The sequence below is a fragment of the Felis catus genome, chromosome B4 (assembly GCF_018350175.1).
Source record: "Felis catus isolate Fca126 chromosome B4, F.catus_Fca126_mat1.0, whole genome shotgun sequence".
NCBI classification, from domain to species: domain Eukaryota; kingdom Metazoa; phylum Chordata; class Mammalia; order Carnivora; family Felidae; genus Felis; species Felis catus.
In genome coordinates, this window is record NC_058374.1 from 62,683,756 (window position 1) to 62,709,354 (window position 25,599).

The 25,599-nt window shown below is 40.2% G+C and overlaps 1 protein-coding gene across 4 annotated transcripts in view; it reads right to left on the reverse strand.

Moving 5' to 3' along the window:
- The window catches only part of TMTC1 (transmembrane O-mannosyltransferase targeting cadherins 1), a 278,157-nt gene that overhangs the window by 142,923 nt on the left and 109,635 nt on the right, over positions 1-25,599 (reverse strand). For all 4 annotated transcript variants that reach the window (XM_045061612.1, XM_045061614.1, XM_023256892.2 and 1 more), the window contains 2 exons: positions 12,879-12,960; positions 10,189-10,292 (listed from right to left, as the gene is read on the reverse strand). In XM_045061612.1, coding sequence (XP_044917547.1) covers positions 10,189-10,292; positions 12,879-12,960 — 186 coding nt within the window. The remainder of the gene's footprint in view (positions 1-10,188; positions 10,293-12,878; positions 12,961-25,599) is intronic.

The window sequence follows — 25,599 nt, forward strand, 5'->3', positions numbered from 1 at the left end:
GTTTCTACTCCCTCTCTTTCACCTTCTGGCCCTTGCTCCCACTGAAATTCCATGTGGGATGGGAGGGATGGAGGGATTTGGACATAAGAAGGCAAAATTTTCTAAACTATAAAGTGGTTTAAAAAGTCACAGCTATAGCCAAGCTTTCTAGATGTTCAAAGTGCGAGAACTGTGAAAGCACAGGAGGTTAAGTAGGAGAGCCAACCTGACAAACAGGAGGGGGACAGAGGGTCCCACAGAGCGAGTTCCCTTAGACACTCCTGGCTAAGGGCTTCACCACCTCACAGTGAAGGAGATGAAAATTAATGCCAGAGCCACCACGCTGTATTTGTATTGTTGTGTTATGTGTAATCACGCAAATTGACCAGATATCCCACAGCATAAATCCTATCATTCTCAAGGAAACGTTTTGTTACTTTTACGAAGTTACAAGTAAACAAACCCTTACAGATATTTTTGAAAACAGAAAATTGAACAAGGCATTGAGTTGGGGGGAGGCTGCAACTGATAATTACAACCACACTTCTCGTGTTCCTGAAGGGAACTACCAGGTGTGCAACAATCTCCTCAGAAGGCACCTCAACGAGGCTCACTCCTTTCACTGGGTGCTATAACCAGGACCACCATTCATCCACTCAACAATACACCCAAGATTGATTTTGTGCCAGGCTCCGAGCTGAAGCCTAGTAAGATAATGAAATAGCGTTAAGAGTCACCAAGGCAGCCATTGCTCACAGAGCTATGAGCAAAACTATTCCGTACCCCAAGTCTGCTTTTAGAACACTCTCCTATCCAACTTCCTGACACCTACTTCTGTGAAGTGGTCACCTCTCTTCTTGAAGACACCAGCCCCGAGGTCACCCCAGCCACCTACCCTAGACCTATTCCTCTGACAAATGCTCCCACTGCAAAGCTGCCAGGCTCCAGGCTCCCTCTCCCTTCTAAGTCAACACACCAGGTCCTAAATGTCAAGAAAGGAACAATCTTACTGAAGCAGTTCACACTCTGGTAGAAATAACTAAGTGTACAGGCTGCGGGAGGTGGGCAGTCACTATGAGTTTTCTATCGGGGAAACCTTCCTGCAAGAGCTAGCACTTACCTGAGCCTTCATGAATGGGTTGGGCTTAGACTGGGAAACAGATGTCACAGGCAAACAGGAAATGGATGGGGGGCTGTGAGGGCCCCAAGACTCTGAGGTGTTCTGTTGTAGTGGTTCAGGAAACATGCTTGAGAATCGTTATGGAGGCATGATTATAGTGGGGGGGGGGGGTAAAGAACATGTTATTAACATGTTTTTGATTTTTTTTAAGAAAATACCACCATAGGTTATATCAGACACAAAGCTATGTACTCATTAAGTCTGTTTAATTCTCCTTCCCCTGAGTACTGAGGAGACTCTATTTCCCAGTACCTGGGGCACAGGTGCCATGAATCTCTTGAAGCTTAAATGATATTGACAACGTGTGTGCCTAAATGAATGCCTGATGATACTAAGGAATTAATGACAATATTTTTAGGATATCATTAAGATATGGTAGTTATATTTAAAAAAATTTTTTTAACAGTTATTCATTTTTGAGAGACAGAGAGAGACAGAGCATGAGTAGGAGAGGGGCAGAGAGAGAGAGGGAGACACAGATTCCAAAGCAGGCTCCAGGCTCTGAGCTGTCGGCACAGAGCTTGACGCGGGGCTTGAACTCATGGAGTGTGAGATCATGACCTAAGCTGAAGTCGGGCGCTTAACCGACTGAGCCACCCAGGTGCCCCTGGTGGCTATATTTTTAAAAAGACATTCTATTGCTAGGGTATGAATGTTTGGGTGAACCCCCACCCCCGTCCCAAAGTAATATGTTGAAACCTAATCCCTAATGTCATGGTATTAGGATGTGGGGCCTTTGGGAGCTGATTAGATCAAAAGGGTAGAGTCCCTAGAAATAAAATTAGTGCCCTGGGGTGCCTGGGTGGCTTAATTAAGTGTCTGACTCTTGATTATGGCTCAGGTCATGATCTCACAGTTTGTGAGACAGAGCTGCATGTCAGGCTCTACACTGACGGGGAAGAGCCTGCTTGGGACTCTCTCTCTCTTTGTCTCTCTCTCTCTTTCCCTCTCTGCCCCCCCCCCCCCCGCTTGTGTGCACTCTTTCTCTCTCAAAATAAATAAATAACCATTAAAAAAAAAGAGCTAAGATTAGTGCTCTCATAAAAGACATGCCACAGAGCTCCTTCACCTCTTCCACCATGAGCAAACACAGTGAGCAGGAGGGGACTAGGAACCAGGAAGAAGGCTCTCACCAGAATATGATCATGCTAGTGCCCTGATCTTGGACTTCCAGCCTCTGGGACGAAGAGAAATACGTTTCTGTTGTTTAAAAACCACCCAGTCTATGGGATTTTGTTAGAGCAGCCTGAATGGACTAAAATATTTATGTTTTAGAGGCACTACACACTGAAATCATGATAACTGAATTGACATTATATGTGGGACTGGTCTCAGAACTGTTTGGTGATGGTTGGGGAAAATGGAGAGGGGTTGCAAGGGTGGGGGGTTTGATGAAACAAGGCTGAGCACGGTTGATAAAGGCTGAAACTGGGCGACGGGAACAAACATGGGAGTTTGTTACAACAGTCTCTACTGTTATGTAGTTGAAAGTTTCGACATAAGATGTATGGGACCCTCCGGCTTTCTCTTCTTCTGCCTGCACTGCCATAGTCATTCCAGATGGTGGGACTCGAAAATGCAAGCAGCGTAAAACCCAGGGGCTGCGCTAGGAAGAGAGCTTCCCTAGGGAGTGGCAGAATCCACAGCCATCTCCCTATGATCGAAAACGAAACCTTCTCAACGTCAAGCCATTTCCATTTTGGAGCTTACTATTACATCAGTATATATGGTTTCAGAGACGATTTAGCCTGAGATGGCCTATGCAGTCTAGGGTTGTATAAGAAATTATTAGAAATTTGCAGGGAGGAAGAAAAGAATAGGGAATAGTAGGCAAGAGGTAGGACTAATAATAAATAATATATAACTGAGACCACAGACCTGATGAAAAAAGTCAATGAGAACTCCCCAGGGGAGGAGTAGCTGAAGGATTCTGTCATACAATGATGTCTACTATAAATTATTTGTGTATGGCTTTACAATATAGTTCTGCTCACTTGACCCCACATTTCAGTAAAATCTCTTATATGCAAATGCCTTACATAAGTGATACTTCAGGGGATATTAAGGTGAAAGGTCTATGATCTCTATCTTGGTTGGCACAAGAAAAGGAAATGAGAATGGCCACAGGAAGTAAAACATGGGTGAGGTTGGAAGTTTAGCAGGAAAAGGAAAAGGAAATGGGAAATGCCCATGAAAAGATAAGGTTCTTGGGAAGCATTAAAAATCAGGAGAGGGTAATAATGGACACCCAGCAGGTGGGAAAAGACTTGAGCCAATTTTCTTTAAATCTCAAAGAAGAGTCAACATGATATTGGGGTTCCATAATCACATGCATTTTTAAATATGTCATTACATTGTATGGGTCATTCTCATGACGGAGCAGAGTTATTCTACGATGCCTTATGATAAAATGAGTAAGACTACGTTTTCCATATTGGAGTGTACAAAGGCATATCCAGCTGAAAATGTCTTAATGCCAAAAAGCAAGGCAAGGATAAATCCAGAGGTGGTGGTTTGAAGTGGCCATTAGAGGCAGAAAGGTAAATGTAGGTATCATGTTTATAGATGCAACAGACGTATGAGAGTAGATTTAATCATGTCTTCATCTATTACACAATAAACAGTTACTGTGGCTCTGCCCTGGGCTTAGCACTGGCTAATATGCTGGAGATCCAAAGGAATATGATACGGTCTCCGCCCGTGAGAAACAAATATTTAAGTGGGAAATAAAAATTAGTAAATAGCCCATAAAGTAAAGTGTAATAAGACACAAAAAATATGTGGCCAAGATTTGGAGGTAAGAAGGTTCTGGCAAGATCTAGAATGAACAATGGCTAAAGAATGAAGGAAAGGGCATTATAGGACTGGAAAAGCACCATGTAAAAAGACTCTGAGGTAAAAGGCAGGGCTGCATTTAAGGAACTGAAGCAGATTAGGATAGTTAATGGCTAAGGTTAAGGAGGAAGGTGGTGGGGTACCAAGAGATAAGCCTGAAGAGAATAGCTACGGCCAAATTCCTACTGCTTATTCTAGAGGTACAGGAAACCACTGACCTTTAAAATAGCAAGCCAGTGAGAAATACCATCTGGAAATAGTGTGGAAGATGGATCCAAGGAGAGCAAACTGTAGGAAGAGAGACAAGTTACGAGGATTTCAGTAATACAGGAGAGAGTCCATGAGGACTTTAATGAAAATGGCAGCAGCAGGGGTGGATGTAAGTAAAGAAATTCTAGCAACATTAAGATCGACGGACAGGACTGTGTGATGGCTTAGAGGTGAGGAATAATAGGAAGGTAGTAGTCAGTCATGATTACTAGGTTATTTGGCTTGGACAATTGTGCCTGGGGGAATCTGCTTGTCCAGGGAAAGCTGTGCAATCAAACTACAGTATCTCCCCCATTCTTTAAATTCTTACACTTTTCTTCTCAGGCCTAAGGTAGAAACATTTAATTCAATCTCATGCCATTCAACTGATCCACACAACCTCAATTAACTACGAGTTGAAAAAGTTATTGATCAGTCACACAGAATTCTTGACAGCTAATACAATCTGAATGTTTGGGTTAAAATGGAAATATGAAAAATTAAGAGCCTCACTGCCAGTGTATCGTGATAATGATGATCCTCCAATTCTTTATCAATTTACCTTGTGCTCTGACATGCCCAATGATCAAGTGTAAGAAGTCAAATTCTAAATGGCTTCCAAACTACTGTTAACATAAACTGTACCAATGTACGGTTTTCAAAATATTTTTAAAAACCTTAATCCTCATACAAATACACAGTGAAAATAAAGGTGTGTATAACTTTTTAATAAGGGAACCAGAAACTTGATAAAGTCAGTTTAAAAGAAAATTTGAGGGCGCCTGGGTGGCTCAGTCAGTTAAGCGGCCGACTTCGGCTCAGGTCATGATCTCTCAGTCCGTGAGTTCGAGCCCCGTGTCAGGGGTCTGTGCTGACAGCTCAGAGCCTGGAGCCTGTTTCGGATTCTGTGTCTCCCTCTCTCTGACCCTCCCCCGTTCATGCTCTGTCTCTCTCTGTCTCAAAAATCAATAAACGTTAAGAAAAAATTTAAGAGAAAATTTGAGTTAGGCAAAGCCTTCTTAGATAGAAGCATGAGCAACAAAAACAAAATAGACTGAATTTCATCAAATTTAAAAACATTTGTGGGGCACCTGGGTGGCGCAGTCAGTTAAGCGTCCGACTTCAGCCAGGTCACGATCTCACGGTCCGTGAGTTCGAGCCCCGCGTCAGGCTCTGGGCTGATGGCTCAGAGCCTGGAGCCTGTTTCCGATTCTGTGTCTCCCTCTCTCTCTGCCCCTCCCCCGTTCATGCTCTGTCTCTCTCTGTCCCAAAAATAAATAAAAAACGTTGAAAAAAAATTTAAAAAAAAATAAATAAAAATAAAAACATTTGTGCTCAAAAGGACACCATCAAGAAAGTGAAACAACAACCCACAGAAAGGTAGGAAATGTTTATAAATCATATATCTGATAAGCAATCTATATCTAGAATATATAGAAAACTAATACAGCTCAGTAATAAAAAGACTCAGTAATAAAATAATAAAATGCCTTGATAATAAAAATAGTTAAAAACTGGTCAAAGAATCTGAATAGACACATCTTCAAAGAAGATACAGAAATGGCCAACAAGCATATGAAAAGATGCTCAACATCATTAGCCATTAGGAAAATGCAAATCAAAACCATAATGAGATACCATTTCATACCTGCTTGTATGGCTGTAATTAAAACAACAGAAAGACAATCAAAAAGACAAGTGTTGGTGAGGATATGGAGAAACTAGACCCTCACATAAGCCCTGCAGGCGTGTAAAATAGTGCAGCTGCTTTGGTAAATAGTCTGGCAGCTCCTCAAAAAGTTAAATACAAAGTTAATACATATGACCTAGCAATCCCACTCCTAGGTACATGTGTAAGAGAAATGAAAACATACATTCAAACAAAAACTCATACATGAATGTTCACAGCAGCATTATTCAAAGGGGTCAAAAAGTACAAACAACCCAAATGCCCATCAACAGATGAAAGGAAAAATTTAAAGTGGCATACCCATATAATGACATATTACTGGGGAATTAAAAAAGAATCAAGTATGAATACAAGCTACAATATGGATGAATCTTGAATACACTATGCTAAGTGAAAGGAGTCAGTCACAAAAGATCCATGATTATTTGATTCCATTGATATGACACATCCAGAACCGGTAACTCAACAGAGACAAAAAGTTGTGTAGGAGTGGGGGACAGCTAAAGGATATAAGGTTTCTTTCTGGGGAGATGAAAATGTTCTAAAATTGATTTTGATGATGGTTGCACAATTCTGTGAGCATAACGAAAATCACTGAATTGTATACTTTAAATAGGTGAATTGTATGCCATGAAAATTGTTACCTCTGCTGAAAGGGCGGGCCTACGCTGGCCAACTCCATCTTGTTCTGTGTCCTTCACCTTGACCACACCTCCTCCCCTTGAGTAACCTCCCGCTCACCTGCCTAACAGGACTCCCACCCTTCCCCAGCCAATCGGCTGAGGCCACAGCCATTACCTCACCAACTGCCCCTAGGCCCCAATAAAACCTTTGTCCTTTTGAAACTCGCTCTCTCTCCCCAATATCTCACTGCTGCCTCGGTGCAGGTAGGGGATTGAGTTCGAGCTAGCTCGAATAAAGGCTCTTTTGCTTTTACATCGGACTCGGCTCCCTGGCGGTCTTTGGGGATCACGGATTCTGGGCTTAACAGTGCAAAGCTGTTATTATGCATATATATGTATACTTATATCAATATATACAAATTAAATTTGAAAAACTAGTGTTACAATGTTCATGAAAAACAAAAAGGAATGAGATTGGTAAATTAGATACAAGTTTGTCCAATGTCCTACAAAGCAATAAAACTGTAACATTTGAAGCCTTATTTCCTACTAGAGAGAAAAGAAATAATCACTGCTATCATATTTCTGTATGTTAAGTTCTAAGTTGACAGAGTTGTAAAATATAGTAGTATAGATATAAATAAGTCAATCAAAGTTGTATTCCTCTAGGTTTGTTAGACAATGTCTTACATTACAGTAAATGTCACACAGTCATCTGTTGTCTTATTCCCTCATCTTTGATAATTTTTAACAAACTATTCTCAAGAGCAAACCACAATGATTTCGCATCCCAGTGTTGGTAAATAGAAAATGACAGGGTATTTCCTCCTGGCTAATTACATGGAAATAGATTATGTAAAAGTGAATGGGGGGTGCCTGGGTGGCTCAGTTGGTTAAGCGTCTGACACTTAGGCTTAGGTGATGATCTCACAGTTCCTGGGATTGAGCTTGCCCAAAATTCTCTCTCCCTCTCTCTGCCCCTCCCTTGTGCTCTCTCTTTCTCTCAAAATAAAGAAATAAAACAAACAAACAAGCAAAGTGAAGGAATCTCAGAACTATAAAGTCACAGGAAATCATTTGAAACAAAGGAAAACTTGACCAAGCAACTCTTAAAACTATTAGGATTTTTTTAAAACTACATGGAATTAGTAACTATAGCAATTATTAAAGAAAAAGTCTGAAAACTCTCACCTGATAATAGAATAAGTTATTATATAAACTTTAAAAGATAAAATACTTGCAAGATGGAAGCAAAGTTGCTACAAAAGTTGTTCGGAATTTATAAACCCAGTGAAAGAGGTGAGGCATTAATGAGACAGATTGACAAAGCTGAATGACAAACCTGTGATTAGTAATGACGGGCTCACAGAGCCAGCCAAATCATAGCTAAATTGCACAGCTAATGAGAAGAAAAGAAAAACCAACAGGACTAGGAAACAGACCAAGGTAATCCAATTTAAGAATCATCAGCCTACCAGAGGTCAAACAATTATTCAAGCAGAATAGAAACCTTACTTGAGAAAGGAATTAAAGACAATTTTCTGGGTGCTCAAAAGAGACAATTATAATGCAGCTATCTTAGAGGAATGTGAAAAGCCATTTAGAGGAACTGTCATTGAAATGTCCCTGGGTTTCTATGCATTTTAAGCATGAAACACAAAAACAGAAAGATATGTTTTTTAAAAGAAAAAAAAAAGAGGATATTGTGTTCCATCACATATTGATTGAATCACCTGAGAACAGTCACTTAGATGGAGTCATATAAAGTCCTAAATGAAATAATATCAGATGCCTCTGAAAAAGGATACATATGCCTTGAAAGTGAAAGACAGAAGCTGGCAAGTGACTGGCCCAAGGTACTAATTTTGCCAGAGGTTCCACCAAAGAATTTTTTTCTGCCACCAGAAGAGATAAAAAATGCAACCGGCAGCTAAGCAGTACAGGTAGGAAGGCAGTGAGTCAGAGACCAAAGGCACCTTGTCCTGACACTAAGGACCGTGGGGCACGCACTTGTTTACTGATGACAGAGATAGGAATGAAATAATTGGTTGGTGAGTTCAGAACCTTGTGTTCTGGAGGTCAATGTAGCTATTTAAGGAGGTACAGAAACTGAAACAATTTATCAATGAGCTAAAAATATCCACAAATGGATCCCAGAAATTTTGAAAGCCAGGGAGAACTAAAAAGGACAAGTAGATTGCAACATTAATAAAAAGTGGGTTAAAGATGTCATGATTAATCAAACAACAACGTTTTTAAAAAGATAAGGTATAAACAATAATGTATAAGGCTCCAGACTACCTCGAAGAGATAAGCCAACACTAGAGGCTGGATAGCATATGATTTCTGAAGGCAGAGTCAAGATTCTTTAATATAAATACATGACAGAAGTAAATAGAAACAATTGTGACATAATGTTTTTGTAAAAACGGATTAATCAAATTGGAAGTTATCATTTTTGAAAGGGAAACTGTCTTTGAACAAGAAGAAAATAAAGAAAAACATAAAAGGCAAAGCAAGTAGAAATGTATCAATTAAAACAAATTAGATAAATGAGTCAAATAAAGCAAAGATCACCGCCTGGCAGAGAAACAGAATCCAACAATGTGCTGTCCCTAAGATACAAGTAAGCCAAATGGGCAATAGGTCAAGGTTTAATTTAAGTTTTATTGTGTCTTTGCACAAAGAGTGAAGGTTACTATTATGAAAATATTATATGTGAAAAGGTATATATAAAACTATAAAAATTTAATAACGATGCATCTTAATGTTTTAACGTAAGAGCAGCAATATATCCTGAAGAAAAGTCATGAAAATTGCCAAATATAATTATATCTGAAAGCCTTAGCAGGACACCACAGCTGACTGAACAGGTAAGGAATTAAAAACCTTTTCAAGGGGCGCCTGGGTGGCGCAGTCCGTTAAGCGTCCAACTTCAGCCAGGTCACGATCTCACGGTCCGTGAGTTCAAGCCCCGCGTCAGGCTCTGGGCTGATGGCTCGGAGCCTGGTGCCTGTTTCCGATTCTGTGTCTCCCTCTCTCTCTGCCCCTCCCCCATTCATGCTCTGTCTCTCTCTGTCCCAAAAATAAATAAACGTTGAAAAAAAAAATTAAAAAAAAAACAAAAAAACCTTTTCAATAAATCAGATCCCCTGATCAACATCCCTTCTTAATCCAAGATCTCTAAATCTCTTAAAGACAAATAGTGTGATAGAATTGCTATATCTCAGCAAAAATCGTTCATTTCTGTTTTCCACTTTCAACCTCTCCACTGATTCTACAAATAGTTTTAATACTCAGTCAACCTCTATAGGCTTGGCGGTGCACTGTTCTGTAACATTTGCCATATGGGCCACTCAGTAGACATTTACCATTGATCATAAGTGCTCAACAAAATACTTGCTGAATAGCCAAATACATACCAATATGGGAACGGTAGCAATAAGCCTGGCAACACAGCACCACCCGCTGAAACGAATTCCAAATGTATGAATAGTAGTTTCCCCCCCACCCCCAGGATGGAATACAACCCTTCTTTCCTCAAAAGGCAAAGGCAAACTCTCATTTAAGATTATTTAAAACAATTGAATGAGTACCACGTTAAGTTAAAAAAAAAAAATATGTTTACTGACCTTGTAAGAATGTAAGGCGAAAATGAAGCTGGATTATCCTGCTCTGAAAAGAGGGGCATAGATCCTCCCATTATCCACAGACGGAAGTACAAAACGACAATCACCTTCAAAGAAAAGGAGATTTGGTAAGAAAGCCATTGCTCGTTGGGCGTAAGCCCCCACCTTTCTGGAGGACGCTTCCAGATGCCTTACAAATATTTTGTTTCACAATGAGCACTTCTATAAAATCCTAACACTCAAGATGAGTACGCAAGATGAGAACAGCTGGGTAAGGAGAAGAGTATAAACAATGAAGGTGTTGAGGGAGAGGCAAGCAAATTCTTAATTACAGCTGTCAGTATCAAGCATTTATCAGCTGTTATCCACTGAGCTAAAGACTTTCCATCTTCCCTGCGGCCTCACAGAACCGAGAGGTAGATGAGAAAGCTGAGGCTTCCAGGTAGTTTACCTAGAATCCCACAGTTAATAAACTGCAAGATCCAGGAGTTGAATCTATGTCTTGTCCAACCGCTCTCTTAACCATTCCATTTAAACAGCCCCATGAAAGTTAATTTAAAATACAATAAACAATACTGCTGGGTTTTGGATAAACACATTTGAAGTGTTCCAACCCTCCAATGCCCTGAAGGAGAACATTCACGAAGGGTTATTTCAACAAATTCCGGGGCACAGCTTTTGTGTCACCGGCTGGAATTCTATCACTAAATGGTGCTATCCTGTTGCCAAGGTGAATAAGAAAGCCAGAAGGAGAGACATTTCTGTGGGGAGGAGAGTTTGCCCAAACAGGCCTTCCAGATGCTTCTCATTTCAACAGGACCAATTACATTGTTTTTATTAAAGTCAGAGGAAAACCTTTGTTTGAATAAGAAAGCTAAAGGATTAATTTTGGAGGTAGTTAAGGCTGGATTTTTTTCCCCATGAATATCACTGACTTCCTTTATAAATATCTTTTATAGGGGTGCCTGGGTGGCGCAGTCGGTTAAGCGTCCTACTTCAGCCAGGTCACGATCTCGCGGTCCAGGAGTTCGAGCCCCGCGTCAGGCTCTGGGCTGATGGCTCAGAGCCTGGAGCCTGTTCCCTCTCTCTCTGCCCCTCCCCCATTCATGCTCTGTCTCTCTCTGTCCCAAAAATAAATAAACGTTGAAAAAAAAATTTAATAAAAAATAAATATCTTTTATATAAATAACCTCAAATCTAAAATCCTAAAATAAAAGTATGGTGTCAGCCAAAAGCATATCAACAGTAAACAATGCCTAGGCAGCCAATTAAAAATCGTCTTAACACTCACAATGTCCTGCTCAAACTGAAGTTAAATTCTTACAGGCTTTATAATGGAAAATATCAACTACAAATGTAACAGCACAAGTATCCTGAAAGAATATAAATTCCCTAAAATACTATGAAGAGGAAAAAAGCCATAATAATTAAACAAGAAGAGTAGGAAGATAAATAGTAGAAAGGGCTTTGATAATAAATTTTTAAAAGAACAAAGGGATTAATAATTTACAACTTTCATCACTCCAATGATGTCAGATTACTTGCATTCCCATACAATTCTAAGAAAATAAATCACTTCTGAAACCAGTGATGAATCATCCTAGCTCTGTGCAAAGATACTAGGGAACACTTTAGAGAAACGTTTTGTCCCTTTTGTTGAGACTGTCCAGTCAAGGCTCTCCACCTTCAGTGAAATTTTCCATACTCTTCTTCCATAAACACGCTTTAGCATCAAGAAGAAAATCACATTAATTGGTGACATTACAATTCAAAGACTTTTTTGTAAGTTTCCTATCAAAATTTATCATAAATTTTGACAGAAATTTATGGGAGACAGCAGTGGCATAACAGACTGATCTCCTAATCATGAATTCTTGAGTCCAAGAATGTAAGAAAATAATTATTGGGACTGTCACCAGAGATGGCCACCAAAAATTCCTGCCCCCTTTGCATGTACATTCTGCTCTTCTCATCAAGAATGAAGCCAACTGCCCCTCCTCTTAAATCTAAGTTGGTTTTGTGACTTGCATTGACCAACAGAATGTTGTAGAAAGTGCACTGCATCAGTTCTGGGCCTCACCCTTGAGAGGTCCTGCAACTTTTGGCTCATTCTTTTAGAACCCAATTGACATGTTGTAAAAAAAAAAAAAAAAAATGTCCCGGCTACACTGCTAGAGGGAGGCCACAGGGAGAGACCCTAGAGAAGGAGATACCACAGACAGACAACCTCGCCCAGCTGACAGCTACAAGAACCTGCCTGTGCAACCCCAGTCAAAAATCATGATGAGCAATTAGAACCATCCAGCTAGATGCTGTCCAAGCTAAAGCATTCAGGGTAAATATATGTGGTTGTTGTTTTAAGCCACTAAGTTTGGGGGTGGTTTGTTTTGCAGCAATAGATAACTGATACAGCCAGGTTTGTGCTACTGAGACAATTCAGGATCAGCACCTTGAAAGGGACTCATAAAATACTATAATTCATCCGGTCTGTCTTTGAGTTACCATATTCCCAGAAGGCTTTCATACATACCTTCCAAGGCGTTGTAACATTTATGGCATGTAAACTCTTTGATCCTAACATCATGTTGTTCGAATATATTGCTGATTCTATTAAATAATCTGGATCATGTCTCTGAGCCAAGTTAAAATAAAACACTTCTTATCAGATATTACAGAAGCATATCTATACTTACATAAGTTATGACCAAAGTGGCCCTTTTTAAGAATGGCCTCATGGTAAGCAGGAAATTTCTATTGGTCCTTGCTGTCAAGTACCTGAAACAGGACAGAAAAAAAAATTAAGTAAGTTTTAGAGTCCACCACACATAATGTTCTCCATTCAATGTGAATAGGTCATAGCTTGAGAAAAGACTAGAAAGGATCATAGCTAAGAGCATGGCTCCTGGAGTCAGACCACCTGGGTTTCAGTCCCACGGCTGCTTACTGTCTGGAAGGCCTGGAGCAAGTTTCTTAACTTCTTTGCACATCTGTTTTCCTCACTTATAAAAAGGGGGATAGTAGTAATATCTACTCCACAAAAAAGCTGTGGGCAAAAATGAAAGAATAAATAGAGCAGGACCTAGCACTGTTAGCTATGAATATTACTAGCCCATCTACCCAAATAACCCAGGCATTCTGGCAAATATAGGGTTACACTGGTCAAAGGGATGATCTTAAACAAATTAAGAGTTTAGCTATTTAATTTAATTTGAGAGACACTACATCTTCAACCTACAAAATATCTCACAAATATCTTACCCCTAAAAAAATAAAGGATGCCAAGGTTGCCCAAGTTAAGAAATTTACCCAAGGTAACAAAGGTAGTCAGCATCAGTGGTGGGATCACAGCTCACCAATACGCAGTGGGCAATTTTCTCACCTGCCTATGGCCTCTGGAACCAAACTAGGTTATAAGAATGTCAACTTCTAGAGGGGCAGAAAGTTATAAGGACTCTGCGTCTGCCACAGCTCACTCACTTGTACAAAGTAGGAGCTCCATATTTCCACATATAAGGCACATGATTGGCTGGTTTTAATAAAGACTATGAAAGGGAAGCCAAGAGAAAGTTATTAACGAACCCCAAGCAAAAACCTAAAGCAAGTCATTTCACCTACATGCAAATTTCTGTATTTTAATCTACAAAGTGAAGGAAACAAGTCAAATCGAATCATGTAATCCAGCAAGCAGTTTCCACCTCATCCTTATTTTCCCTACCCTTTTTCCTTTTTTTCTTTTACCTTACTTAATCCAATTTCTCTTCAAAGTATTTCTTCCCAGAATCTCTTAAAATCTGCACTTGAATGAGGTCCCTTTACACAACGGGAATATTCCCATTATTCCCAATATTCTCAATATGCTATTGGAGAGAGATCCCTTTATAAGGCCTGAGTGGGTTACTATCACAAAAAAGCGTCTATCTTGACAACTGCTTATAAAACATATATGTCCAAATGGTACTGCAAGGAGGTACTATAATGTCACTCAGAAGCAAGTCCTCTCTTCTTGCTTCCCTTTTCCTCTTCCTGGTTCAGAAACAGCTGTGGATCTGACCTTTCAAGTTTGTAATGAGTGGAGAAAATGAGGTGAGCCCAAAAAAAAAACCACTAGAGTCAGCTTTTAGCAAAATCTGGACTGGATCCATCCCCAAGCACCGCACTTAAACCTTGGCAAGGAGGAAGGCCAGGGATACTGTCTGCTCTCACAACACAGGTGCATCACTAATGTCCCAAAAATAGGCTTAAGGGAGTCCACCACCTCCTGAATCTGTACACAAGATTTGTGTATGTTTGCATCTGTGCATTTCTCTGAAGCAAAATCCTTGGCTTTGATCTTTAGTGTCAACAGGATCTATGATTCCAAAAAGGTTAAAGCACTGGTAAGTGTCTTGTCTCAGCTCTGCCTCCACTATTACTATCATTTTCAGGATGACTCGACAAAGATCAACCTGGATATTTCTGTAAATGGCAGCAGGGAGGGAATAGCAATGCGGGAAGGAAAAAGGTGCTGGGGAGGCCTGAAATTGCAACACATATGAATGAAAAAGCGTTTCTTGGGTTGGTCTGCTCTTGGAAGCTTCATTTCTCAGGTTCCCTCTGTTGCTGCTTTATTTTCGCACAGTGTTAAAAGTTAGAAGTGGCTTCCTCTCTATAAAACAACAAACCATAGGGTTTAGGGTGTTGTTTTCTTTTCAATGTTAAACTTGGGCAAATTCCTAAATTCTGCATTTTGTTTCACTGAAAGCTCACTACAATGGTTATTTCACGGAGTGATATTTATAAAGTGTCCCTTTGTTTAGAAATTTTTCCTCCCTGATAAATCTCATTTCCTTAAGAGGTTAAGCTCTTTCAGACATCAAATAATTTGTTCTTTAAGATGTAGTATCCCAAAGCAATGAAAGCCTAGAATGATACATACGGCACTGTTGAAAAATGACCTCTTTGAAGATTTCTATTTCTAGTTTCTGTCCAATATTAAAAGAGAAAATAAGCCAAAATGATATGGGCCCTTTTTTGGTAAACACTAGGTCAGAGGCTGAGATTCCTAAACTCATACAGGAAGTACTCCAAGAGCTGAATTCTCTGTATCCCTTCCTCCTACCCAACTCACAATAAAATTAGATAGTGAAATTCTCCCCACGTATGGTCTGTAAAGTAGAATCAAACATCAACAACAAATAATGACAATATTATTATTAACATCATAAAAATGCCAAATAATTCATGTATGCCAGACACAAATCTAAGTGATTCAATTGTAATTATTTACTACTTACAACAATTCCATGAGGAAAAATATTATAATTCCTTTTTTACAGAGAAAGAGACCAAAAAACTAGAAGTAATATTAGCTATTCTATCAGATTCTCTCAGCTATTCATTTCAATCACAAGCTTAAGTATCTGTAAGTGCCTTATAAACAAAAGGCGCTATGCAAATACCACCACTGATAATGTTCAATTTCAGTCTCTGCTGTTTGCCCTGTGACCCAGAGAACGTTTCAACAACAAAATCAAACCACTGAGGAACCCTCTAAGATGGGAGCTAAGGGTTCTACTCCTGTGCTTCCAATTCATTGGTTATATGACTTGTAACAAGTCCACAAGGAGCTTTGTTTCCTTCTTTTATCAGCGAGAGTTGGACTTAAATGGTTTTAGTCTAAAGTCCTGTGATCCTTGGATGTTCTCACCAGCTGATGACATCATAAAGTGACAACTGAAGAAAAACAGAGAGAACCCTACTGAAAAATTTAAAAAGAAATGCCAAGGAGGAAGCAATTGTTAGTTCAAGTGTGAGACTTGAGAGACCCTTCATAATCTGCAGTTGCACATGAAAAAAATATTTTAACATCAGTTTGGGGTGTTGGCATTATCACCTCTGCATTTTTAACAATTTCTGATTTTAGGCAAATAAAAGCAAAAGACCAAGATTATCCAAAGTAAATTCCCTAACCTGTACTCCCCTACATCCTGTACTTTCTATTTTTCTGACATCAAATATTCTATTAACATTTACCTTCTCAGTTGATTGCGTTCAAATATTCAGAGCTAAATGGGATTTCCTGAAGTTTTCCTCCATAGCTTGTCAGTCATCAAATCCCAGGGAGGTCCCAGCTGAGACCAGGACAACCAACCACCCTGGATCACCCACCATAATCTTGAGTGTTAAATAAATGCTCGTTATTTTAAGCCACTGAACTTGGGTGACACAGAATTATTGTGTCAATGGATAATTTATATAACACAATGATCAACACATGCTTACAGACCCAAACCGAGTTTTTAAAATATTTACCTGCCTCCACTCAACTTCCCCTGCCTCTCTCTCTCTCTCTCTTTTTTTTTTTTCTGTGTGTTCCTTATCCTCCAATGGTAGACCAGGGTGCAAAATAAGAATGCTCAGTTTGGGATATAGACAGCAAGCTGGAGGAGGAAAATCACGTGGATGGTACTATTTCCCTTAGCCTTAAATCCTGCTGGTTTAAATAAAATGTTATATTATACTTTCCAGCCCTTCTAGGGATCTATAAAAATCTGTTTATTTTTGCCTTAATACCACCTCCTGTGGCAGACATCTCAGATACAAAGAGTTGTTACTTTTTAACATTATACCAATAAATTATAAACTGCTTGAAGGGGAGCAGAATACATGACCCTAAAATTCACCACTTTGGCATGTGGATTATTTTAAGCTGAAGACAATCAAGACCCAGCAGACTCCAGAAAACCTTTTATTTCTCCCTTAGAGAGGGGGCCTTCCTCAGAGAGAAAGCTATACCAGAGAACTGAAAGACCTATCTGTCCGAAAGAGCAAATATGTAACTACCAAACATCCGCTCTTCCTATTGTCTTGTGAATTACCCTTCTCCCCTTCAAAGGGTCAGGCTCCTATCCAATTCCTTAACTCAGGAAGGCAAGTAAGCCTCGACTGCCTGACTTGCCTGTGCATCTCAAATTTTTATGGGGCTCCCACATACATGAAATGAAATTTGTTTTCTCCTGTTAATCTATTTTATGCCAACTTAATTATTAGAGCAAAGAAGCTAGAAGGGTAGAAGGAAAATTTTTCCTCCCATTAAGCTATATACAAAATTCCTTCTAGAACACCAGTCATACTAATTTATCTTGTTTATTCAAGGTAATAAAGGAGATTAATAAAGAGTCATATACTACAACCAATTGTTTTTTTTTTTTTTTAATTAAATTCAGAGCTCTTTAAAATAGGAATTCAGGAATGTGCTTCCATTTGAAACACAAGGAAAATGGTTTTTTGTTTTTGTTTTTTTTTTACTTGACCAAAGTAACAAAGACAAGGCTCACATTAGAAAAGATTACCAGATTAACAAAACAACAAAAAGAAACTTCTGTGTCTTTGGGTTCTTCTTTAATGCACTCTCCTTGAACCCATAAAGTGCCTCATCTAAATCTTAAATAACCAAAGGCATTCTGAAGAGGAGTGAAACAACCTTTGATGTGTCCTTTGATATTCAAATGTAGAGTCTGAAGGAAAGGAGCTAACAATTTTAAGAAGATAAGATGCATTTCTCAGTTCCAGCTATTCAAAAACCCCAATTGACCTTCAATACCCCATTCTGTGGCTGTAGTAAAGTTTCTTCCAGAAATTTTAAACTCTAACCTCGGTGTTATATACAAAGTAATATGTGGAAATAAAGACAAAGAAGACATAAGGGAATATCATTTCAGTTCTCTTAACCATTCTGAAAATCAAAGTTAAAACTAGAAGGGATCAGAATGGCTCAGGTCGTTTTAGGGGGAAAAATGAAGTCCAGAAACTTATTTGCATAAGATCAGGGTCTTTAGGTATCAAAAGTCAATGAGTTTAGGCTTTATTAATTAAACCTAGGGTCTCCTTTATAGTCCTTCTAAAATGAATTTAGTTTCCAACTAGATTTAGTCTCTGACCCCAATTTTTATTTCTTCTACATGTAATAGCAAAAATTCAGTTCTGATGATATCATCCTGGTCTGTCATTAACAGTCCCAGAAAAGTTTCAATTCATTCATAATAGGGAATACTTAATGCATTGAATATGTGTCATTCACTGTGCTATGCACCTTTTTTGTTTCATGCAGTCCCACACTAGTAGCCCATGAGCCATGCTCATCTCCATCTTGTGAATGAGGCTGAAGGAAAAACTTCAGGATCTTGCAGCTGGCAAGTGGCAGAGGTGAGATACAAATCTAAATCTGAAGCATCCACTACTCACTATAGCCATGTAAGTAAAATACAGCTGGTTTATTTAGCACACTTTCAACATAGATTATTTACTAAGTGCATTTCTGCGTGTAAACAACACAATGACTTCTACTTAAAAATGATCCTCTGCATCTTCAACCATTCTATAAGTCTACAATGAAACTTTGAGTACAGGTTTTTTCATACAAATGAATGAACTGAGGCAGTGCATCATCTTTAAAGGGTCTTTCATGAAGACCCTTTATGTCCTTAAAGGTGAATGCATGTAGTGGTTACTGCAGGTTGAAATGCAAGCTCCATGTACTGTGGGCTGATTCAGAAATTCTAAATGAGAAAAGATGGCCAAAAGGAGAATGTGAATAGCTCTGCAGGTGTCACTGCACTGTGAAACAATCAGCCAGCCAGTCCACAGAGACAAGTGGCAAGCAGGAACAGAGAGTTAAGACAGAAAAGGATGCCCCAAAAGAGTGACAATGAAGCTGACACCTGAGGAAGATGAGAAGTGAATCAGGTGAGGAGGGAAGGAATAAGATACGTATACACATGCCTAGGATTGAGAGAGGGCAAGCAAAATGAAGAAAATCAAAGTTCATTCTAGCTGCAGGATCTAATACTGGCAGAGTGGTGACAGACAGGGAGGCTGCAGAGGCAGGCAGGGGCACTTCATCGTTGACCCTCACATGCCACTGTGGAGTTCAGACTTTATTCTAACAGCAGTGAGCAGCCCGTGAAGGGCTTCACATAGTGATGACCCAATCTGATTTCTGTCAGAAACTGACACTATATGATGTTTCTACAGCAACCACTCTGTGGTCCATAACAAAGAGCAAAGGGCCCAGCAGTCCCAATGGGGGAATGGTAGGCAGCAGTGATTCTGGAAGTTTCTGAGATATCAGATTCAGATATGAGAGGTTCTAGTCTAAGTAGGTAGGCTTTATGGTAGGGATAAGTAAGAAAGTATGTGTTATTACATTTATTTAGCAGTCTAATTTACTGTTAAGTCTTTTCTTAATGTATTTCAATTATGTGTTAATTGGCCATTAATTTGGCATCTATAAAAACTTTCTACTAACCAGAATATTAAATTCCCAATAAAAACGCATTACAAGAATATACATATTATGCATCTGTATGGCATTTTCTATGTCAAAGGGCTTTTCAGTCCAGTCTAACATTTAATCCTTGAAAGATCCATATGTCATTGGCAGAATAGAGAATACCATCCCCATATATCTAGACCTAGTGAGCATTGGTGTGGGTACACAAGTAAACTTTTGCACAAAGAAGATTACAAACAGCCAATAATACTATAATCATATTTTTCTGAACCTCTTATTGGAATATATGGGCTGATAAATTCAAATACAATTCAGCTAGTGAAAAAGAGTATTTGGTATTGGGACTGTCCTGGTAAACCAAGGAAACACATTTTCTGTTAACAATGACAACAATAAAATAGCTGACGTTGAGTAAATGCCTAGGGTACCCAGGCACAGTTCCTATGTATAAATCCTTAGCACAATCCTAGAAGATGTGCACTATTAATAGCTTCATTTTACCAATGGGGAAACCAAACTATTAATGGTCAAGAAACTTACCCCAAGCTCCCACAGGTAATAAGCAAGGAGAGTCAGAATGCCAATCTAGTTTATACCCTTAATTACCAATGCTCTGCCAGCTCTCACATCGTTGCCAACTAAATCTCTGTTTTCACTTTCCCTTTGCTTGGATTTCAAACACTACTCTGATGTACAAACATGTCAATAACACATGTTTAAAAGGATAATAATTCAGGATACCATACATACCTGATCAATTTAGAAAATTAACAAAAAGCCTTCTACAACTTTATCTTTATGAAAAATGACAAGCTATTCCAACAGTAATATTTAATTGGCAAAATATTGGGCACTGAGTTAGGTCCTATAAACAATATATCAAAGAAATAAAAGCAGACATTTAACACTTAAATAATAGCTATCACTGAATGTACACCATGGGCCAGAAACTGTCCTAACCACTTATATTAGCTCTTTCAGCACAAACAACAACAAACTATGAAGCAAGCGGGGTTTTTTTTATGCCTTTTTATTTATTTTTGAGAGGGAGAGACACACACACATACAGAGCAGGGGAGGGGCAGAGAGAGAGGGAGACACAGAATCCGAAGCAGACTCCAGGCTCTGAGCTGTCAGCACAGAGCCCGATGCGGGGCTCGAACTTACGAACCGTGAGATCATGACCTGAGCCGAAGTCGGACACCTAACTGACTGAGTCACCCAGGCACCCCTGAAGCAGGTGTTATTTCCATTCTCATTTTATGGAAGGGAAGCTTAGGGTGCCTGGGTGGCTCAGTCGGCTAAGTGGCTGACTTCAGCTCAGGTCATGATCTCACGGTTCGTGAGTTCGAGCCCCACAGTGGGCTCAGTGCTGACAGCTCAGAACCTGGAGTCTGCTTCGGATTCTGTGTCTGCGTCTCTCTCAGCCCTTCCCCTGCTCATGCTCTGTGTCTCTCAAAAATAAACATCAAAAAAAATTTTATAGAAGGGGAAGCTGAAGCATAACGAAGTGAATGAACTTGCCTGGGGCCACAAAGCCAGTAAGGAACAGAACTGGGAATTGTACTCAGGCATTTTGCTTCCTGAGCCTGTTGCCCAACACTCCACCACATGGCCTTTCTGGACTTGCTGCCCTGCCCCAAGGACAGACACACACAATAAAGGATGAAAAGAGATCTGGAAGTTAAGAAGTCAGCATGGACTGGAAAAGGAGAGGAAGCTGTGGGGAACACGTGAGATATGACCTGGGCCTGGAGGGACAGAGAAGATGGAAGAGTGGGGAAGGTAAGAGGGGCCCGGAGGAGAGGTGCCCAGGAAGCTGCAGAGGGACCGGGAGTGAGCACACCGCCCAGGACAATGACGCTCCCTGCAAACACGGCGCAACAGCCCCTCTCCTGTATCTGGTGCACCCTCAGTGTGTCAGAGTCAAGTGTCTGCAATGTGAATAAGGAAATGTGAAAGTGGAACTTTCGAAACCATGGCGGCTTGAACAATAGTAGAATATCCCCATATATAATTGATGTCATTTCCATCTCCCTTTTACTCAGCCACAAAAATGGTCAAGGGATCTCACCCAGGCAGCTCCCTCTCCCCTAAGACTTCCCCAGTCCTTACCCGGCATCAAGCTTGTCACGTGGGCTCTTTTGGTACCTGGAGCAGGACTGTGTCTCCCCATGGTCCCATCTGTGACCTCCTCCTTAGGTGTTTAAACCTTAGAGTCAACACCCAGGACATAAATTGGGCCACCATACCAGCAGGGTTGGGGGTCATCCTATGCTGCAGCTCTCCTGGTCTCTCTTGCACTTGTTACATCCATGTAAAACGCAGGCCAGGTCAGCCCAGCTGGGACTCTATCCCACTTTTACGCTTGTAAGTGGGTGAGTAACTTAGGTTAGGGTGTGTGCTACACATGCAGACAGCTTAGATTTTAGACATGCGGCAGAAGAAGTCTCAAACCTTTACGAAGCCACTTTCTCCAATCCAATTCCAAGACAAGGCCATCAGGCACATGCTCTGAAGCAACTTGCAAAAACAGACAGTAAACCCTGAAGCTCTGTAATACACTTGGTTTCGTGTACAGAGTTCGTGCAGAGGCCAAGGAGGACATCTGGCAGCCTGGGCTTCCTGCAGACACGGGCTCCTCCTGAAATAGATCACCTCCCTGCAGCCAAGGCCATGTGCGGTCAAGATAGGTGGCCTAAGAAAACATAGCACCACTCACAGGGAGGTAAGCAATGTTGATGCCGAAGAGAAACCTTTTCTTGGTCCAAACAAATTCATCCTGAGAACAGCCCATTTCCCTGGACCCACGCCCTAATGCCATTTAGAGGGAAGGTCAGAGGGCTGACTGTGACAGCTGCAAAGGCTAGAAAGTGGAGACTGGTCATTCCTGCACAATCTTGGCAAACACCTTTAAAATTCACATTTCCTCCAAGAATCTAACTTTAGGGAGATTCAAGTTTTATTTCACTTGGAACTCTTTTTTATGCTGAGGACAAATATGCTACATTCTTTTAAGGTTTAATTCTAGGCACTTTGGTTTTAAATTCCAGAGCTCATACATGTTGAAAGCTCCTAAGATTTCAGAGTAGAAATAAGAATCACAGTGGCTCTTAGCACAGAATATACATAACACGGGAACAATCATTATTCAGGTAACTGTCATGGTTTTAATGTTTGTGTAAAATGTTTACCAGTATTGCGGAAGTTAGGGATACATAATAATGAAGTCTATTTTTTTTTCAAATACATGCTTCTTTTGGTTATATCATTTTTAAAAACTTTCTCTTGATTTACCTGTAGACCTGAGTCTCATTTTAAAACATAACATAAAAAGCTATAGTAGGAAAGTTGCCAAAGGAACTAGAAATTTCTAGTCCCAAAGGAACTAGAAATTCCGAATCCTCCCAAAAGAGCAAAAGCATATTTTTTATATATATACTCATATCCAATTATATTTGTCTATATTTTTCAAAGTAAACATTAGAAAAAATGTAATAATGTCAGTTTGCTAGGTCTTAATTATCTCTGGGTATGATGCCTTGGTTGCCAGAGGGATCTCTAAAATAGCCTCTCAGCAAACTGAGGGTTGATGGGCGGTGGGAGGGCGGGGAGGGTGGGTGATGGGTATTGAGGAGGGCATCTTTTGGGATGAGCACTGGGTGTTGTATGGAAGCTAATTTGACAATAAATTTCATATAATAAAAAAATAAAATAAAATAAAATAAAATAAAATAAAATAAAATAAAATAAAATAAAATAAAAAAGTAAAATAGTCTCTCATTCCAAGCAGCTCTCAAAATATGGTGCTCGTGCTGTAGCGGCAGCCCAGGTGTGGTGAAGCAACCACAGGCCGTGGGGTCACACAGAATCCTGGCTCTGTCAGTCACCGTCTGGAAGACTCGGCAACCCCTTTAGCCCTCTGGGGTCTCAGGGACCTCAGCCATAAAGTGGTCATCATAATTTCTACCTTACAAGTTCATCGAAAGGATTTCTTTTTTTTTTTTTTTTTTAATGTTTACTTATTTTTGAGTAAGAGCGAGACAGTACAAGAGGAGGAGGGGCAGAAAGAGACAGAGGATCAGAAGCGGACTCCACACTGACAGCAGTGAACCCAATATGGGCTCAAACTCACCAACGGTGAGATCATGACCTGAGCTGAAGTCAGAGGCTCAACTGAGCCACCCAGGCGACCCTTGTTGAGCAGATTTCAATGAGACAAAGTGTGTAAGTGACTTATCACAGCACCCAGAACACAAAGGCTCCGAAAGTAGCCACTACTGGTGCAGCGATCACACCTCAAATGAAAATTCTAAAACCCTATGGGCTGTATTTCATGGCCACTCACAGAAAAAGGAATGAATCAGTGAATTCAGCTAGGTAAGTACAGAAAAAAAGATTCATCTCCCTCAAATTCCACCAGCTCCGTCCTTCCCAAAAGGAGAAGGGAGAGAACAAAATATTTTCCTAGAAGACTATGCTATAATTTAACTTTTAACATTCTCATTCACTGGTTTCCTCTAATTCAGTTTGGATACTGAAACCAGATACCCAGATGTGTTGTGTAGGTTGTGCCCACACGAGGTAGGCAGCCAGGTGGAAAAGAGGTGGCCTGCAAGGGCTGAAATCCAGTGCATGTGCCCTTCGACAACCCATGAACCCTCGCGCTGGCTGCATCCGCCCTAAGGAGGTGGCAGCCTTTTCCGAATCCTCCCAAAAGAGCAAAAGGTGCCCTCAACTCAACATCATGCACCCGCCATGCCACACACTCACAGCTTTTTTAACTTCATATAAATATCCGCTATTGGCCAGCAGCAGCCTGGACGCTTTTCTTTAATACCCATTAAACAGCTTCATTGTCCTAATGACTTTCACAGCAACTTGCTAAATATAGTGTTTCCATTTTCTCTGCAGCCAATTTTATTTTCTCACGGACATACTATCACAGTGCTGCTATATTTCCAGTCACCGAACCCAGTGCAAAGTAACTTAATGTTAACCAACATCCGTTTCTGTATTAACTCGGCTTAGTTTCCCTTGCCCACTCCCCATGGTATTTGATACTGTAGGAATCTCACTCATCATACCAAATTTTAAAAATTCTTAAATCATAGAAGTCTTAACACTGTCTTTACAATCCCCAGCAGTATCAGGGCCAGATGTGGGACTGTCAAACACATTTTTACTGTCCTAAACTGAACTCAAGCCAAACTGAATCCTTTGAAGTTTTCAAGTCTACGTACAGTTTTCAGATTCTAGAGGATTTATACACGAGACTGAATTGTCAGCAGGGTAACCAAGCAGTCCAGTGTTCCTATTACTAAGGAGCTTGCCGGAACCTGGGACTTCCAGTGATGACATTAAGAAAATCCTGGGAGGGGACGCCTGGGTGGCTCAGTCAGTTAAGCACCTGACTTCAGCTCAGGTCATGATCTCACAGCTTGTGAGTTCAGGCCCCACATCGGGCTCTGTGCTGACAGCCCAGAGCCTGGAACCTGCTTCCGATTCTGTCTCTCTCTCTCTCTCTCTCTCAATCTCTCTGCCCCTCCCGGCTCACACTCTGTCTCTCTCTCTCTCTCTCTCAAAAAATAAATAAACATTAAAAAAAATTTTTTTAAAAGAAAGTCCTGGGAAAACCAGAGTGAGCTGGTCATCATCTAGCAGGTTAGCAGGGCACAGTAAAATTAATTGCTATCAACCAAACCATTCGTTCTGCAAAATCTCAAAGAAAATAATTGGTTTCTTTCTCTTGCCTTGGGCAGCCACACCCACATGCGTGTATACACACGTACATACATACACACACACACACCCCTCTACCACCACCACATGTACCCTCTTACCCATGACACAATTCCTTATAAATAAGAGTTTAATCAAAAACAAGTCTTTCTCTGGTGGAAGATATTTACTAATTGACTGATCTGGTTAATTCTGAAAATATGAGAACTAGAATTTTCTCACCCACACTTTCCAGCTGTCAGATAAATCTTTACTACCTGGATAAACCAATATAGGCTATTCTTTATAGTGGCATTTTATTACAGTAACAAAAGGAAAGGGAGGCAGCAAGAAACAAGAATTTAAAATTTCTTTTAACGTTTATTTGAGAGAGAAAGAGAAAGAGAGAGAGAGAGAGAGAG